At 37.7% G+C, this 17,889-nt stretch overlaps 1 protein-coding gene across 2 annotated transcripts in view; it reads left to right on the top strand.

Annotated features, from left to right (window-relative positions):
- BNC2 (basonuclin 2) overlaps positions 1-17,889 on the top strand; it is a 403,512-nt gene that overhangs the window by 379,887 nt on the left and 5,736 nt on the right. Inside the window, exons 6-7 of one of the 2 annotated variants that reach the window (XM_012665016.1) lie at positions 4,674-6,640; positions 7,079-7,144. In XM_012665016.1, the coding sequence (XP_012520470.1) occupies positions 4,674-6,640; positions 7,079-7,144 (2,033 nt within the window). The remainder of the gene's footprint in view (positions 1-4,673; positions 6,641-7,078; positions 7,145-17,889) is intronic. The other variant, XM_012665017.1, reaches the window with a different exon arrangement.

Genomic DNA, 17,889 nt, shown 5'->3' with positions numbered 1-17,889 from the left:
ATTAATTTCTTTCTAATTTTAGTAGAGGCGGGGGTCTCGCTCTTGCTCAGGCTGGTCTCGAACTCCTGAGCTCAAACAATCCGCCCGCCTCGGCCTCCCGGAGAGCTAGGATTACAGGCGTGAGCCACCGCGCCCGGCCTCTAATACAAAAGATTTTAAAAATCGTGCTGCAGAGCCATATAGGAACTGGGTGCCAGATTTCTATGAGTGATAATCACCAGTTCTAGCAAAATAATAAAAGGAAGTCTTTTCACTTAAATGCATAGATATAAATATTTTAAGTGTTTTATATTTTTTCTGAACCGAGTGGTTTATAAGTCTGGATTATTTGGTGTTACTCATCTTTTAATTAGTATTATAGCCAGTTATTTTCACAGAAAATCAATACTTACAATAATACCTTACTAGAGTAAATCTTATTATCCTCATTTTGTAAATAACTTTCCAATCTAAAAGGTTAAATGTCACTGAACTCTGGTCACAAATAGGAAAGCCTAAAGGTAGGAATTGACTCACTGACTACAAAATTGCATGGGAGGGACAAGAGTCTAGTTAATATACTCTGATGTTAACATATTATTCATGCCTAAGACCAGTGTCCCAGGATAGGATGGTTGGTAGTCAGGACCTTCATACTGGCCTAACAGACTGAATTTTTGCTTTATTAGTTTTTAGTTCATGATAATCCCTGATTGTTTTTATGATTCCTATTCACTTGAGTAAAGTTTATATGACCATCTGTACTATATGTAGGGAGGACTAGTTTTTCCTCCTAATCAGTCTTGAGCCAATACTAAAGTTAAATACAATAAAAGTAAATCACTAAAAAAAAATTACGATGCTTTTAGTTGTGGCAACAGTGTCCAATTGTGCTAAAATTTTTCACATTGTTACTCTCAATTACTTGCAGACTGGGGGGGAAGAAAGCCCTCAGACTGACACCAGTCTATTTCAAATAGCATGAAAGTCTTAAACCGCTGTGTGAGAATCACTGCACCAAACCATGAATATTTCTGTCACAAAGATCTTCAGAAAAAAACCTGGGTCCCCCCTTTTTTCCTTTTGGTGGTTTCTGACTCCTTTCAACCAGTTTGTCCAAGAATACACTAAAACTGTTAGGCAGTCTTAGCATTGAGCTTGCAGACTCGTTACATTGCATAGGATCAACTTCGTTTCTTTCAGTTTTTCCATTTATGAGCATGATGAATTAGATAATGTTGATCAAATATTAATGATGAGTTTTTTGGAAAGAACTTCTTGGACACTTCATATTGCCTGGATTTAGAGGGTGCCTGTCAGGGGAACTCCAGGTTAGTGTGTATGTAGGTATTTGTCTTGTTCTGAAGACCTTGTGTTTGCAAAGATGCTATGTTTTACTTCTATGTACATATAAATTGCTACTTCTCTTACCACTAGAATGGAAGCTTCCCTTTTATGATTCAGGCACTAGCAAAGCTCTAAATCATGCTTACCTTGACCTCTTCTACAAAAAGTAAGTGGTTTAATGTTAACAGTCTCCATTTTAGCAGAGACAGCTACTGAAGACTAAAAGACGATGTGAAAGGCAGTGATTTTAGAAATAGTAGCAGGCATTGTGGCAGGCCAGGAGGAAAGAAAAACCATATGGGACTTCCATGTACTATTGGGAAAGGGAAGACAGAAGGGTGATGGAAATGAAATGCCTTGGTAGATTTGATCAGTTGCTATGGTTTCTGAGGTTATTTTAATACCAGAGGCTGCCAGCTGTGTAAATACATTATTGACATGCAGATTTAGGTGCAGGTTACCTGGGAAGATATGACTCTACACTACTCAGATTAGGGTTCAGCCTGAGAAACAATCCATAGTGAAAAGCTCCATAAAAGAACATTCAAGAGAGTAGATTGGATGGTAAAAGAAAAACGGTGTAGGCTGGGCAAGGTGGCTCACACCTGTAATCCCAGCACTTGGGGAGGCTGAGGCAGGAGGATCACATGAGGCCAGGAGTTCAAGAACAGCCTGGGCAACATAGAGAGATCCTGTCTCTACAAAAAAATAATTTAAAAAATTAGCCAGGCATGGTAGCACGTGTCTATAGTCCCAGTTTCTTGGGAGGCTGAGGCAGGAGGATCACTTAAGTCCAGGAATTTGAGGCTGCAGTAAGCTTTGATTTGCAGCACTGTACTCCAGCCTGGGCTGACAGAGCAAAACCCTGTCTCTTAAAAAAAAAAAAAAGAAAGAAAAGAAAGATAGTGTAGAAAAGTACATTACAGTGCTCTAGAGAAAGACTTCTTTAGGAGAAGTGCTACTGCTTGCTGTTGCAAACTCAGTGTACTCACCTGGAAAGTGGCATCATGGAATGAGAGTCACTGAGTTCTGTAGAGACACGCAGTGAACTTAAGAGTTACAATTTCTGGGTTTACCTCCTGGACCCCAAGCTAGCATCTTGGCATGCTTAACAAGCCATCTTACCTTTCTTCTCCTCTGACTTCTCATCTGTTTGCTGAGCTCTGGAAGCCCTGGAAGTTACGATAGGGTACATATTAAAATCACAATTTATTTCTATTTTTATCTAAAACATCAACATTCTACCTTATTCTCCGTAGTCCAAAAGAAGGATGTAAGGGAGAGCAATTGCTATTTAATGGCAGTTTTTTAAAATGGTGATGTAGGGTCACCATGTACCCACATCCTTATATGACTGTTTTGAGTTATATGAGAGTATTTGATCTGAAGGCCAATTTTATCTACATGATGAGGGGACATACCCACACATATTCTTTATGTAAAATGATAGAGTGCTAGGAGTGAGCCTTGTAAAGAATAGCACATAACTATCAGAGCTTCTTTTAAAAAAAAAAAAAAAAGTAATTCCAATAAATGACAAAAACCATCTGTGATGATTCAGACCATATGATTGTGATCCATAGGGAATTTTATACACAAAGGCTGAGGAGAGACTTTTCCATTGCAAAAATAGTACAGGTCCCGTGTATCCCTTATCCTGCTTTCTCTAGTGTAACATCTTACGTGATCACAGTACAATTGCTGAAACCAGGAATTAAGATTGATGTGATACTGTTAACTAATCTAGAGACTTTATTCAAATTGTGCTAGTTTTCCAATGAGTGTCCTTTTTCTCATCTAGAATCTCTTGGATCACACAATTGTATCTTCTTAATCCCATCTAATCCTTCACTGTTGTTTATTTTTTTAAAAAAAAATCTTTCTTGACCTTTACACTTTGCAGAGTACTCTCTACTATTTTGTAGAATGCTCTTTAATTCTGGTTTGCATGATGTTTTCTCATGATTAAGTTGAGGTTGTAAATTTTTGACGAGAATGCCACAAAAGTAATGGTGTGCCCTTTTCGGTATATCCTATCAAGAGGTGTGATGTCAACATGATTTCCACTGGTGGCGGTAACTCCAGTCACTCCTTTAAGATGGGGTCTGTGAGGTTTTTCCACAATACAGTTACGATTTTTCCCTTTGTAATTAGTATCTTGTCGTTTTTTTAGGAGGTTGTATGCTTTCTTAAGTTGATGGTCAGTGTTGGAGGAAGGGTCATTCACAGAGGGCTGCAAATTGTCCTGGTGGGAAGAAATGGTGCCCTAGAAAATGATGGAGTCATTATTTAACTGTTTGAATAGATTTCTCTCAATCCATGCTGAAATGGACTGCCTGACATTACATTGCAGGATTTTTAAGTCCTACCTCCAGGCAAATCTCATAGTTACTAGCAAAAATGAAAGTGTGAAATGCTTTTTAATGTATATTTAACAACACATACTCTGGTGATTACTGATGTGTATTCTCTGTGGACTCCCTTTGCTATCAGAGGAGGATGCTAAGAGACAACTTTTTACACATTTATTCTATCTAAATCCATCACGTGTTTACTTTTTAAATATCTATGACTGTCATTTATAACAAGATCATAAAAAGTCAAATATATTAAGTCTAACTCAAACTTTGAATCATATGATTACAACCAATTTTCAGAAAAAGTACAATTACCTTTTATGAGTGATATTTTCCTTATTTTACCTTATGAAATTGCCTGCTATTAAATGATACTAAAATATAGCCATTCAAAAAAGAAAAGATACAGCTTAGTAATGGGGGTATGAGGGGTAATGCTACTTTATTCATCTTTTTGATTCAGAAATTCACATAACTCCTATTTAAAGGAATTTTCATCATTGAATCCAGTGTCATGTCTGCTTGTGTTGAAGAAGTAAATTTCGCAAAATGTACTTAATTCCTTCCTATGGTGTCACTATTTAATAAGGATTAAGGTACCATTTTTGCATTTATACTGGGTTGCACAGCAAGAGTTCACATCTTGTACTAATAAATGCTAAATAGTTGCGTAGTATATAGATCATTGTTGTTAAAATAGCAGTACTGAAGGCATTTTTAGATCACAGAGCCCCAGTGGTCTACATTTTGTTTGCTTTGACATTATTAAGCTCAATCTGTTTCTCTAACTGTGACTCTAATTACTACATTTGCATGGCAGAAAAGTTTGCTTTGTGGGTTGACTTTTATTAACAGTGCTTGCATGTTATTTTCTGCTCTCGCTCTCAGTGTTTTTTGAGCAGACAGAGCACCTTCAGTTGCATTGAATAATTATGCACAATCAATAAGTTTTTGTGTTTGTCTTTGTTGTTTCTTTGGTGTGGCCTCTAGGATGCTGCCGGCAAGGTGCTGGACCGCTGGGCCATCATGTCTCGAGAAGAGGAAATCATCACCCTTCAGCAGTTTCTGCGGTTTGGAGAAACCAAATCCATTGTGGAGCTGATGGCAATTCAGGAGAAAGAAGGGCAGGCTGTGGCTGTACCATCTTCAAAGACAGACTCAGATATAAGGACTTTCATTGAGAGCAATAATCGTACCAGGAGTCCCAGCCTCCTTGCTCACTTAGAGAACAGCAATCCTTCCAGCATTCATCACTTCGAAAACATCCCAAACAGCCTAGCGTTTCTGCTTCCATTCCAGTACATAAACCCCGTCTCAGCTCCACTGCTAGGATTGCCTCCAAATGGGCTCTTGTTAGAGCAACCAGGATTAAGACTGCGGGAACCAAGTCTTTCAACCCAGAATGAATATAATGAGAGCAGTGAATCTGAAGTCTCTCCCACACCTTATAAGAATGATCAGACACCCAATAGAAATGCCCTGACCAGCATTACTAATGTGGAGCCCAAAACTGAGCCAGCCTGTGTCTCCCCCATTCAGAATTCTGCCCCAGTCAGTGATCTAACCAAAACAGAACACCCAAAAAGTTCATTCCGGATTCATCGCATGAGAAGAATGGGGTCAGCCTCTAGGAAAGGAAGAGTGTTCTGTAATGCATGCGGGAAGACATTCTATGACAAAGGTACTCTCAAAATTCATTATAATGCCGTTCACCTGAAGATCAAACATCGATGCACCATCGAAGGTTGCAACATGGTCTTTAGCTCCCTCCGAAGCCGTAATCGCCACAGCGCAAACCCCAACCCTCGCCTTCACATGCCTATGCTAAGGAATAACCGAGACAAAGATTTAATTCGGGCCACATCAGGAGCTGCCACCCCTGTCATAGCAAGTACAAAATCAAATCTCACACTCACAAGCCCCGGCCGGCCCCCAATGGGTTTTACCACTCCCCCACTAGACCCCGTCTTACAGAATCCTCTCCCTAGCCAGCTGGTGTTTTCTGGGCTAAAGACTGTACAACCAGTTCCTCCATTTTATAGAAGTTTACTCACTCCAGGGGAAATGGTGAGTCCTCCAACCTCCCTCCCCACCAGTCCCATCATTCCAAGCAGTGGTACCATAGAGCAGCACCCCCCACCACCCTCTGAGCCAATAGTGCCAGCAGTGATGATGGCTGCCCACGAGCCCAGTGCTGACCTGGCACCCAAGAAAAAGCCCAGGAAGTCAAGCATGCCTGTGAAGATTGAGAAGGAAATCATTGATACTGCTGATGAGTTCGATGATGAAGATGATGACCCTAATGATGGCGGCGCTGTAGTCAACGACTTGAGCCATGACAATCATTGTCACTCCCAAGAGGAGATGAGCCCAGGCATGTCTGTGAAGGACTTTTCCAAGCATAACAGGACCCGATGCATTTCAAGGACTGAAATTAGGAGGGCGGACAGCATGACTTCTGAGGACCAAGAGCCTGAGCGGGACTATGAGAACGAATCTGAGTCTTCAGAGCCCAAACTGGGTGAGGAATCCATGGAAGGAGATGAGCACATTCACAGTGAAGTGAATGAAAAAGTCCTGATGAACAGTGAGAGGCCTGATGAGAACCACAGTGAGTCCTCTCACCAGGATGTCATCAAGGTGAAGGAGGAGTTCACAGACCCCACTTACGACATGTTTTACATGAGCCAGTACGGACTGTACAATGGTGGAGCCAGCATGGCTGCCCTGCATGAAAGTTTTGCATCGTCTCTGAATTATGGCAGCCCTCAAAAGTTCTCCCCAGAAGGGGACCTGTGTTCTAGCCCAGACCCCAAAATCTGTTATGTGTGCAAGAAAAGTTTCAAAAGCTCCTACAGCGTGAAGCTTCACTACAGGAATGTTCACTTAAAAGAGATGCATGTCTGCACAGTGGCTGGCTGCAACGCTGCGTTCCCCTCTCGCCGAAGCAGAGACAGGTCAGTAAATCTCCATTGGCTGCTCCTGCTGGGGGTGGAGGGTGCCAGTTTCAGTCATGTTGGACTTAACATTAACAAAAATCCAACTTAGATGTTTTTGATGCACTGTAAAGGTTGTCCACAGTGACCGCCTGGTAACTAAGCTGCCATGCTCATGAAGGATTGTTGCAGTTGGTGCTTGTTATGATTAAGCATGCAGGATCATATGCCATCTTACCTGTAATGCACGCCATTTTTCTCTGTGTGCTGTGTATATGTGTGTGTATGTGTTTCCATGCATCTAAGTGTGAATTCGTTAACTTGTACACAGTTCCCTGCTTCCCCGTGAACCTTCACTTAGGAGCCGCAGCTTCTTTTATTTATATATTTCTGCTTTGCCTTGTGGCTTTAAATTAAATCAATATATTATCTTCATACACACATATTTATCCAATATAGAAACAGAAATTTACGGATGGAAAGAACCATAGGTCCAGGACACCGAGACAGCCTGCATCTCCGTAGGTATAACCAGAAATGTTATCATTCCTTACATGAGTATTTAGTGTGTCCTTGAATTCTTTAAGAGTCATGAGAATATCAGAAGAAAATGGGACCAAAGTAATTGTTGATGTGGGGAAATGGTACAGTTATGTTGGTTTCTTTTTTTTAAATTCACGATGTCTTTGAGCATATCTCTAAAGTACAGTCTACCATGGGAATTATGCACAGAAGAGGAGGCATGCATATACTTTTAGGATCAGTTAGAGTATATTGTGTCCAGCCTTCAGATGACATCACATCCTTGCTATGTAGCTGTAGCTCTGAAACAGTTGTGCTTAAACAGAAGCAGCTGGTCCTAAACATACAGTGTTCTTTATTAATCCTAAAGAAAATGTCATGTAAATGGAATGTGTCAAGGTGGTCAGTGGTAGGGTAACATAGTTATCCTATACTTGTGGAGATAAAGTTGTGAGCAGGCAATTTACATAATATACCAGCCCAACTCAGGTTACACACAGACCAATTAGTTCTTCCCATTATATTGGATATGGTTTTTGGTTCTGCATTGTCTTTTAAAAGTATTTGTAGAGAAAATTTCATTACATGTAGAAATCAGTATATGTGGAAGAAACAAATTAAAATTAACTAGGAAGTTTCAAAATAGCCACCTCCCAAATTCTGGTTCTTATCAATTGGATAGAGTTCCTTGACAAAGTAACACGTAATAAAAGTACCACTGAGAAGTAGTGACCTGTCTCTAGAATATTCTGTTTTGTCTTCATATTTGAAAGATCAATCCTTTTTTAAGTAAAGGTTTAGAATATATATATATATATATATATATATATATATTCATTTCTACTGAAATAAAAGGGGTCCAATCTATAAAAAGCAAAATCTCTAAAAAAAATAAGTAGCTTTCTTATGCAATTCAAAACATGCTTGGAGGAGAAATTTATCTTCTTAAAGATTTTCTCACTCCCATTTACCATGTTCTGTAAAAATGGTTTATAGCCACAAAGTTAGTTTCAGTTCTAAATTATCATTGGCAGCCCCAGAATACATCAGATAAGGTAGCTGTACTTTGAATAATAATAATAAAATACTTTTATCCAACCTCCTCTAAGTTTGTGAGTAATACTCAATTCTTTTAAGTTTGAAATAGAATGCTAGTGATGATGAGGTTAATGCATTGGATTTTTTTTTTAACAAAAATTAAAGACTCGTGAAAACCTGCATAAAATATTTATGGAAATGGAATGTTTGAAAACAAGCCAAAATTTAAGCTTATTTGCATGAACTCTTATCACAATTTTAGCTGGTTTGCTGAAAATATTGCAAGTCATAACACTGGAATAAATAGCTACACACCCAAAGCTTGTTGCTTTCATTTATGTAAAATCACTAGAAAACACAGGTGCTGGTGTGTTTATGTCCTAATGCATAAGGAGGGTACTGTTGAGTCTGTCTGAGGAAGAACATTTGTTAATAGCAGGAGAATATTTCAATCTCCATTTTTATTCTAAGGATTTGAAGTTTAGTGAATGACCAGCCATACAGAAGCTTAAACCAATCTTTATGATGACTGGGATATTCTAGGTGGGAAGAACAGTACAGATGTGCTCCCATGGGTGGTTCAGTCACACAGGAGAGAACAAACTTCAGAAGATACTTGGCACATTTCATTTGGGTGAAATCACATCATACCTAATCTTCTTCATTTTAGAGTTTTATCACATGATAAGTAAGGAAAAACAAATTGAAAAACTATTATAGAATACAAATTTTTTGATTCTCACTTTTGGAATTTTGCTCTTCAAAAATATACAGATTTTTGATCCCAGGTTAAAAACAGTAAAAATTCTGATAGTTTAATCTTGACATTTTTTTTCTTAAGAAGCAAAGTATTCATCTTGGTTGAGTCTATGACTAGAGTTAATATAATGATGTGAGTTTAGCTACCACCAAATAAACAGAAACAGTGGTGCCTTTGGGGTACCATCCTCTTCCCACATCTCAGCAGAGTGGACTATGAAACATAATTATACTCTTCTTTTGGCCTTTTATCATCATTTCATCAACTATTGTCAACTTGTGCTTTAATCTCTTTATTCACAAAGCCTCTTGTATCACATCTCTGATCTATCCCTTAGATCTACCTTCTCCCTCCTCACTTTCACTGTGTTAGTCACAAGAACCCCAGGAAGTTGTGTCCCTATTTTTTTTCCTCTTTAGTTCACTGTGAAGCTAAAGTGAGGTTATTTGGTTGTTTTTTTTTTTTTTTTTTTTTTACCTTATTCTTGAGCCAACAGATCTTCCCAAAGAGAAACCCTCCTTTGTCTTTAATCCTGCTGTCCTCAGGCCCATTTCTTTCCTCTCCCCAGAGTCTCAGTTTCATCCATCCGTGACTCCAGAATGTCTTCCTTGTGCAAATAAAGCATTAGAGGGGATTTTGAGTGGGGACTAAAGTGTGCAAGGCTATAGGGTTTCTAGGATGCCTGTCATAAAGCTAACAGAATTACCCTCTTCCTTCTGTTTATAAAAGCAGCTTTCTTGTCTTCAGGATTAGAACACCTTACAGGAATTTTACATAGATCTTCCTGGGCTTCTTCCAAGATGGTTATCCATGAGGGAGTTGCATTTTTGGTCTCCAGATAGGTATGTTAGTACAATAGAAGTAGAAAGATGTTAAATACTGTGTTTTAGATTTGGCAGTTAGTTAGCAAAGATTTCCAGGTTTTTGCTTATGGTCCTTCTAGATTTTATAAGATCAAGTTAAAGACTTTTTTGAAAAGTAAGAATGTGTTTTGTCTAAAGTGACAGAGAAGGAGGAAATAGAAGGGCACATGCAAGGTTTGTTAGAGCTGAGGACTCTAAGCAACAGTGTCAAAGGTATCCTTTTCTGTATAGTTGTAAATGAGTGTGTTTAATAAATTCAAAAGCCAAGAGGACCAGTCCACACTAATGACAAAGAGCAAACTAATATACACAAAGTCCAATTCATCCTGGTCGCTAGATAGCTGTTAGAATAATTTTAATTCTGAGCGATAGTGAAATGTAAATAATTTTCTCTGTAAAGAACTCTAGTACTCTAAGGTGATTGCTAAAGTGTTCCAGTGTATACTAACATTGTGTAGCATTAAATTTCAAACACTTTTCTTTCCTTCTTGTTTATCCCTTGATTTTTGCGCTACTGATAGGCTGTTCTGTTAAGGGACAGGTGGCTGGCCCTCCATTTTGAAGTATACATATGAAATCTTCCCTGAGAAGAAGAAATTCTAACTAACTGGCCTGGTACCTATATAGTCTTCATAAAGAAAATTTTCTTTAAGAAAGCATCATATTCAGAATTAACTGGTATTACTAAATAGTTTACCTCTGGTCATTTTTCATTCTCTGACTTGATTTTTGATCCCCAGGAGGGCTGAGTGGCCATGGATCACCTGTATTTAAAAATTACATTTGGTTTTTATTCAAGAAAAAAAAATAACCAAATAAATACTCGTCAGTCCTCTTTCCTAGCATTCCTTATCATTTGCTAATAGATTAAAATTTATTTATATTTGTTATGGTAATTTGCAGTTTTAAAACCCCCTTAACTAAAACGAAGACTTTGTAGTCAGAAACTAAATGATCTGTATAGAAATAAGTAATTATCTCTTTGTTTTTCGTCTTACGTGAATTTTACAATCTTTGTTCCCCTCTTCTCAGTACAGTGGCTGCTAATTGTGAAGGTTTGTCTTAAATTTTATCTGAAAGCTAAGCCTGTATGTTTTGTCTTTAAGGTATAGGAAAGGTGATTCAGCCACATGAATAAATTTTAAAACAAAATAATATTTGCTTAGAGTTATTTATAAATAAATATGAGGCAACCATTGGTGCCAAGTGTGAACCTTCTCTTTGATTGCTAGTTAAATCAGTCTAGATTTAAACATGTAAACTTCTCTATTTGTATGGAGTAAAACATCTGTATTTGGTTTATTAAAAACTGCTGATGTCTCCAGAACTAAATTTGTTTCTATATAGGCCTCCGGGTAGCTATAGCTAAAAAACAAAGATATATAGTTTTTGCTTGTCTTATTACCTGACTTCCAGCCCTGTACAGGTGTGTAGGAATAAATTAACATGAGCTACCTCTGATGAGCCACTGCATACATTAACAACAGAGATGAAGATGTGAAAACATGTTACCTGCCTCCTGTTATCACCTTCTCAGCGTAGCAACATCTATTTTTTCCATCTTCCTCTATGTTTGGAAACTTATAGAGAACTTTTTCTAGAGAGAGCTTTTCAATAAATACACATGATTTCACCAGGCAATACCTCCAAGAAATGAGCCACTTAGCACCAATTCAAGATGACTATTAGTATATTTGCCCTAATATAATTAGCTGTCAAATACAATGTGTTAATCCTCTCCAAATACAAGAGGAGAACATTTTAAGGCATTAGCTGTTTCATTTCCTGTATTTTGCCAATATAACTGCAATTCTCTATTTCTAAAATTCTTTTATAAAGTAAAGTTGTGCAAGTCCTCTGACTTGTTAAACGTTAAGGAGGAGATTTTTTCCCTGCTACTCTATTTGGTTTCACAATAGAGCCAGCAGATCAATAGACCTTTTGTACTTATCTCCATTACTTTCCATCAAAAGCAAACAAACAAAATAAATCCCCCTCCTGAGTAATTGCTGGTTTTGCCCTCCTCAAGCAAAACTTTGGTGGTAAGATAAACTTCAGTGTCATTCTTGTCCCTGGGGTTCTTTTTATATATTGGGAGAGGAGCAGTGAGCAAAACGGTCTCCTTGTATCATGGGGAGAGACTCTGTCAAGCCTAAAGTGAGCCTCCCATCTTCCTAATGACCTCCTGCTGGCCCAGCTGGATGCAAGACAAGCTCATTTAAGCCTCTGCTGACCTTTCACTCCTCCACTACAAGAACCACACCAGTCACTTCCACCGTCTTCAAAACTGCATACCAAATAGACCACAAAGCTTCATGGCCAACAAACAATTTCCCTTTCATGATGCAAAGAGAGTTTTACAAATTTCTATTGATAGGAGTTAAATATTAAATCTCCTGTGGCTTCATAACTTCCACTGGACAAACATAATGCTTCTCTATAGCTCTCATTTGTACCTTCTCTAGAAAGGAGCAAGCTACTATTCTTGCCAGCAATTATCTTGAAAATTCAGGAAAAATATTAGAGCAGAGTGCACATACGAAGTGCACAGGAGGTATTTTTCATGATGGGGTCACTCTGAAAGGGTCTTTCTGATTTCCACCTCCCTCTGATCCACAGGATCTTTCTGACCTGCTTATAGATTTTACTGGCCTCAGTCTTACACACAACCATTCATTTCGGATGCTTGTTTTTGTAAACAGTCTTTTCATTTTAAAAAACATAGGCCATTTTCCATTTGGAAGAGGGTGGTAAGACTGCACACCTCCATTAACATTTACTTTGTATAACCTTGGTAAGATCACTTGTTTCTTAGGTGAAAGGCTTCTACCAATTCTCTGGCTATACGTGATCCTATGTGGTTGTGCTAACAGGAGGGCATACTTTTCTTTCTCTGTTCAAATTCCATACTAAAGATTGAGCTATAAAGCATTTTTTAAAGCCTTCTTGGAAATAATGTTTTTGCCATAAGATTGCCATGAGCTTCAAATAAATGAATGTGGCAGAATATGAAAGTTTACCCTTGCCAAAAAATTGCAATGTCATAAAAAGGGGATTCAGTAACTTCAATTCTTGAGTACCAAGATGTGTGTGTGAGAAAGAGGCAGACAAGCTAAGACAGAGGAAGAAAGAATACTTTTTAAGAAAGGATAATTTTTCTTCAGTTATTTCACATAAAACTACACTTTTAAAAAAATACCTAGATTTTATGTCCTAATGCAAGCTGCTTGAATTAAAACAGGAGTTGTAAATTCCTGGTAAAAAGCTGTTATGCTTAAAGTGTTAGTGATCTTAACTCTAATACTTTATGGAGTTTATTACTTCTTTTATTAACTATGGAGAAAAATGTTACCCACTTCCAGTTGAATTCTTTTTCTTGCTTGCTCTAATTTTGACTTTACCTAAGGAAAGAAAAAAAAAAAGCCAAGTGTTTCTAACTGAACATATGTAAGCGATGCCTCAATTTTGCTGTTGCATATATCAATCTGAATTATTACCAGCCATTCAAAAATTATGCTAACGTTCTAATCTGAATGCATCCATATAATGTATATGTGTGTTTATACATAACCACTCCCATAAATAAGAATATCAAAAGGCAGATCATCCTTAATTGCCAAGATAGACATGTCTATGTTAGAAAGTGATGTATGAAGTCACTCCATCACATTGATAGGAAATAAGATTTTGTAAGTAAAGCAAGACAGATTTGGGCAATGAGAACAATAGACCTTCAGAAGGAGCCTCTTAGGTCTGATGGCCAGCTGAGGGGGAGCCACTCTAGCTCTGTTGCCTTTTTAGTCTGCTCTGTCACTGAGGGGGCACTGGTGGGTCAGTTCGCTCACTCGTAATTGTGTTTTACAGACTTCTAAAGCAATTGGCTCAGTCAGTCCCAATTCAATAAAAGTGGAGAGCAAGAGAGAGAGCACTTTTGTTCTATTTTTTACTTGAAATTATTTCATTCAGCAGTCTGTCTTTTTTATTACCAGGACTTGACATTAGCACTCCAAGCTATATTAGCATCCATTTCAGCAGTTCAGTAATGGTATTAAAAAAACACTTAACTTCAACGGTGAATGGTTGTATGACAGTACCATAAAAAATCCACATTAAAAAAAAAACTTATGTATTTGTCCCAGCAAATTATTTTTCACTTGTTTAACCACTTCAAAACTATGTTCTCACGACGAGTATTCACGAGGACCTTGTTCTCAGAAACAGCTCACAATGGTGCTCTGTTGGTTAGGGAATCGGGGAAAGAGGAAAGGGAAATGCAGGGCGTAGGTAAAGATGCTGTTTACCCTGTAGTTAGATTACCTTCCATTCATCAGCAGAGATGGAATTGGCAACCTCAGAGCACCCAAGGTGAAATTCTTGGATCCTCACTCATGACTGGGATTTGATTTTGAACCCAACACTCTCCAAACTTGGGAGTAAAGCCTAACTACTTTGGCACTGTAATGTGCTCATAAATGACTACATTAGGTTCTAAATTTTGATTAAACATTCAGTAATTAATCAGTGGTAGACACGAAGCAGTTGGCAAGGTCCAGAGCTGCAAAATGTTTAAGACATAAAACATTACGAAGTAATTAGAATATGCTCCTTCAAGAGAAGGATTGCCTTCAATAAAGAGGTAAATGATAGCATCCTGTTTATTGTGGACGTAGGCAGCCAGAGCAATATGATAAACTGCTGGAGATACACATATCAGTAATCATCCACATTATTAGTGCCATTAATCATAATTCCAAAAATATGACAGCAGCAGCCAACTTTTTGACCAATTTTGCTTCTGCCTGTTGGCCATTATAACTTCACTAATAGACAGCAGAGCACCTATGCGTGGCAGTTTGCATTGAGAGTGGAAGGTTAATTATATTTGAGCTGCTGATTTCTTCTCTCCTTGGAAAAAGCTTAGCACTTTGACAATCCCAGGAGCTCACTGTTGTTAAACCAGTAAAAGTACTTTATTGAAATTTTCTTTGTTGGTCAGGAATGAAGAGATGTTTCAAATGAGATATGAGCACCAGTCTGGGACAGCCGCTAACGTTTCTTGCTTCAAAGTGATCCTAGGGCAGCAAGATGAACTCAGTGGTTTCTTTAGATCACTTTGCTCTCATTCCTCTTCTGCAGAAGGGTAAAAGTTCAGCTCTCTGTGGTGATGCACAAAGAAATCTCACAAGATTAGTGGCAGTTTTAATATGTATATGTAGGACTAGGGAGTGGTTAATAACAACGGGAGAAATAAATGCCTCTTTAATATAAAATTCTGCATTTCAGACTATGCCTGTGTGAATAAAAAGTAGAAAGAACTTCATAAAAATCATCTGAATGTTTCTAAGAATTGAAATATTAGTAACACAGGTACATTGCTGGTTAATAACTGAAGTGTTCATATTTTAGCTGGTAGTTTTGACATTATTTAACCAAAAATGTAAATTAGATTATGCTCATTCTTTTTGTTCAGGTATCTTTACTAGTTTCACTTTCAACACAGAATTCTAGATAAGGCCATAGCTAAACAATTATGTTGATTGTCCTACAGAATATCGTCTCCTTCCTTGGGGAACTCATGCATCCAGAATGTCATCTTTTAAGAAAATCATAAAGTGTTTTAATGATATAAAACATTTTGGATATTTGTTCTTAGTATTTTCTTTGAAAACGATCTCAGAAAGAAATTGATGTTCTATTTTGTACACATTAGAAAAGAAAAACTTTTAAAATGGAAGAAAAATTTGAATATGAAGAGAAAAATTCATTCCTATTATTTTGGAAATATATCTTCTAAACTGTTTATATAAGTCAGACCATAAAAGAAGGTATGGAAGGCTTGAGGGTTAGTTCATCCAGGGTAAATATAAAACTCAAACTTACAGCGCTGAGATTTACTGAGATGTATTCTCAGTAAATCTTAAAAGATTCCAAGGCTCATGGCTTTGCTTTTTCTTTTCCAAAAATACTGGTAAACTAAGCACCATATGAGCTGCCTGATTGAGAACATTTTCACATGCTGTGAAAACATAATCCTATTCACAGTGTAACACAATGATCTCACATTACAGTGCAACAGGTATCTGTTGAATAATCAGCACCCTCGAGAAGCCTCCTGGATGTGATGTGTCAGATACAACTCAAAAGTAAAATGGTTAGGGAACAGGGCTGTTGGATATCAATTCCACACTTAACCTGAGCATCCAGCTTACACATATTCCATCTACCAATCTGCCTTCCCAAATGCCATCACTGCATTAACATTTTTTATGCATTCCACAGCAATGACAAATTGTTTTCTAACTGTAGCGCCAGATTTAGTATGCAAAAGGCACGTTTGCCTCTGCCAACAAACCAATAATTCTCACTAACATCTTCAGAGTTACAACATTTATAAAGTTGCAAAGTGGAGTAAACAAACCATCTGTTTGGCTTTTCCATATATGTCATGCTTATTAGCATATTACGATTCATTTAGTAAACAAATTTGGTGATTTCGTTCACGTCAAAGTTAGATCGCAAGCTTGAAGATGATTAACATTCCTGGGACAGGCACATTAATACATTGCTTCCTCTGCAAAGTTAAATGGCTTCTCAGGAGAATCGCCCCTTGTTGACAAGATGAGACTGTCAATTTTGTTTGCCTGCCACATTAGGGGCCGTAAGGGGATGGCAGGTTCTGAGAGAGGGGAGTCGTGTAGGCGGCATAATTCACTGTGAATTGAGAAAAGAAGTCTAATTCTGATAAATGGTCGACACCAATACATCCTACCTGTTATTACAACAGACGTGCCGTATCTGTGCAGTAAATTAGCTAAACCCCTCAAGAGTTTGGTGGGAGCTTATCTTCTAGTGAATAATTTGAATGTAGAGGGAACTGTCTGCGTGACCAGTATGGATGATTTGTTTTATATTGAAAGGGATTGAAATGACTGAGTTTCATTCTTTTAATTTGCAAGAATTTGCTTAGATTTTATTTCTTACATGTAATATGTACTGCTTTATGTTTGGGGCTTTTTGAGCATTACCCACTAGAATTTTATGTTGAATTTTCTTCTCAAGGTAGGGGATGGTTTTCACATCTTTTGGAGAGAATCTTTAAAGAAGAGCCTGTAGAACAATTACTAGTTTTACAGAAGGACATAGGGTCAAAAAGTCATTTAATTCACAGAGCCATAAGCATCCTACCGTTAATAAATGGTAATACAAAAATTTTGAGTTGAGTACGATAGTGTTGTAGCAATCCAGATAAGAACAGAACTAATGAGAGGCAGAGGTTCTAATTTTTCATTTCTGTGGATTTGGATAGCAGGTTTACATCTCTGTTCAGGATTGTCGTTGACTCAGTATTTCCACAACTAGACTTATCTAGATCGGATATAAATTTCTCTCTCTCGTTCTCCCCATATACATATGTGTACACATATGTATACAGATATACATACATACACACATGGTATCTGCTATGTATTCATCACTGTGATCATTCTGGTCAATATTATTTGAGAAATTTAGATGAGTATGTGTGTGTTGAATGGCAGCTGAGAGGAAAACAAAGGCAAAAACTAATCTGGAGTGGGGCCTCAATTCTTTTTCACCTGAGGCATTGGAATTAATTATCAAGTATTAATGTTTTGTTTCAGTTCCCTAAGTTTAGAATGGCTCAAAACTGTTTGAAAATTAAGAATTAGATTTTGAACATTTCATGCAACCTATCACTTAATTCTCTATTCAGTTTTTAACTGCCACAGTCTGATTTTCTAATTTGATCGTGGACTTTTTAATTTTATTTTTTTTAAGAGATGAAGTCTCGCCCAGGCTGGTCTTGAACTCCTGGGCCCAAGCAGTCCTCCCTCTTTGGCCTCCCGAAGTGCCAGGATTACAGTTGTGAGCTACATCACCTGGCCTAATGTTTTGTATTGCCCAGAAAAAGACTTTATGCCCTGGCTCTAATAATTACTAAAGCTTTAAGTTTTAATCTGAGTATTTTTTTGAAGTCAGAGTTTTAAGAAACAGTGGTGGATCCTAAGGATCATTCTATTCCTTTGTTATACACCTTGGGTTTCTACAGTTCATTCTTTATGGTTGAA

Source organism: Propithecus coquereli, unplaced genomic scaffold (assembly GCF_000956105.1).
Source record: "Propithecus coquereli isolate 6110/MARCELLA unplaced genomic scaffold, Pcoq_1.0 Scaffold95, whole genome shotgun sequence".
In the NCBI taxonomy this organism is placed as follows: domain Eukaryota; kingdom Metazoa; phylum Chordata; class Mammalia; order Primates; family Indriidae; genus Propithecus; species Propithecus coquereli.
Note: the sequence above shows the minus strand (reverse complement) of the source record. Positions and strands in the feature narration are given on the sequence as shown.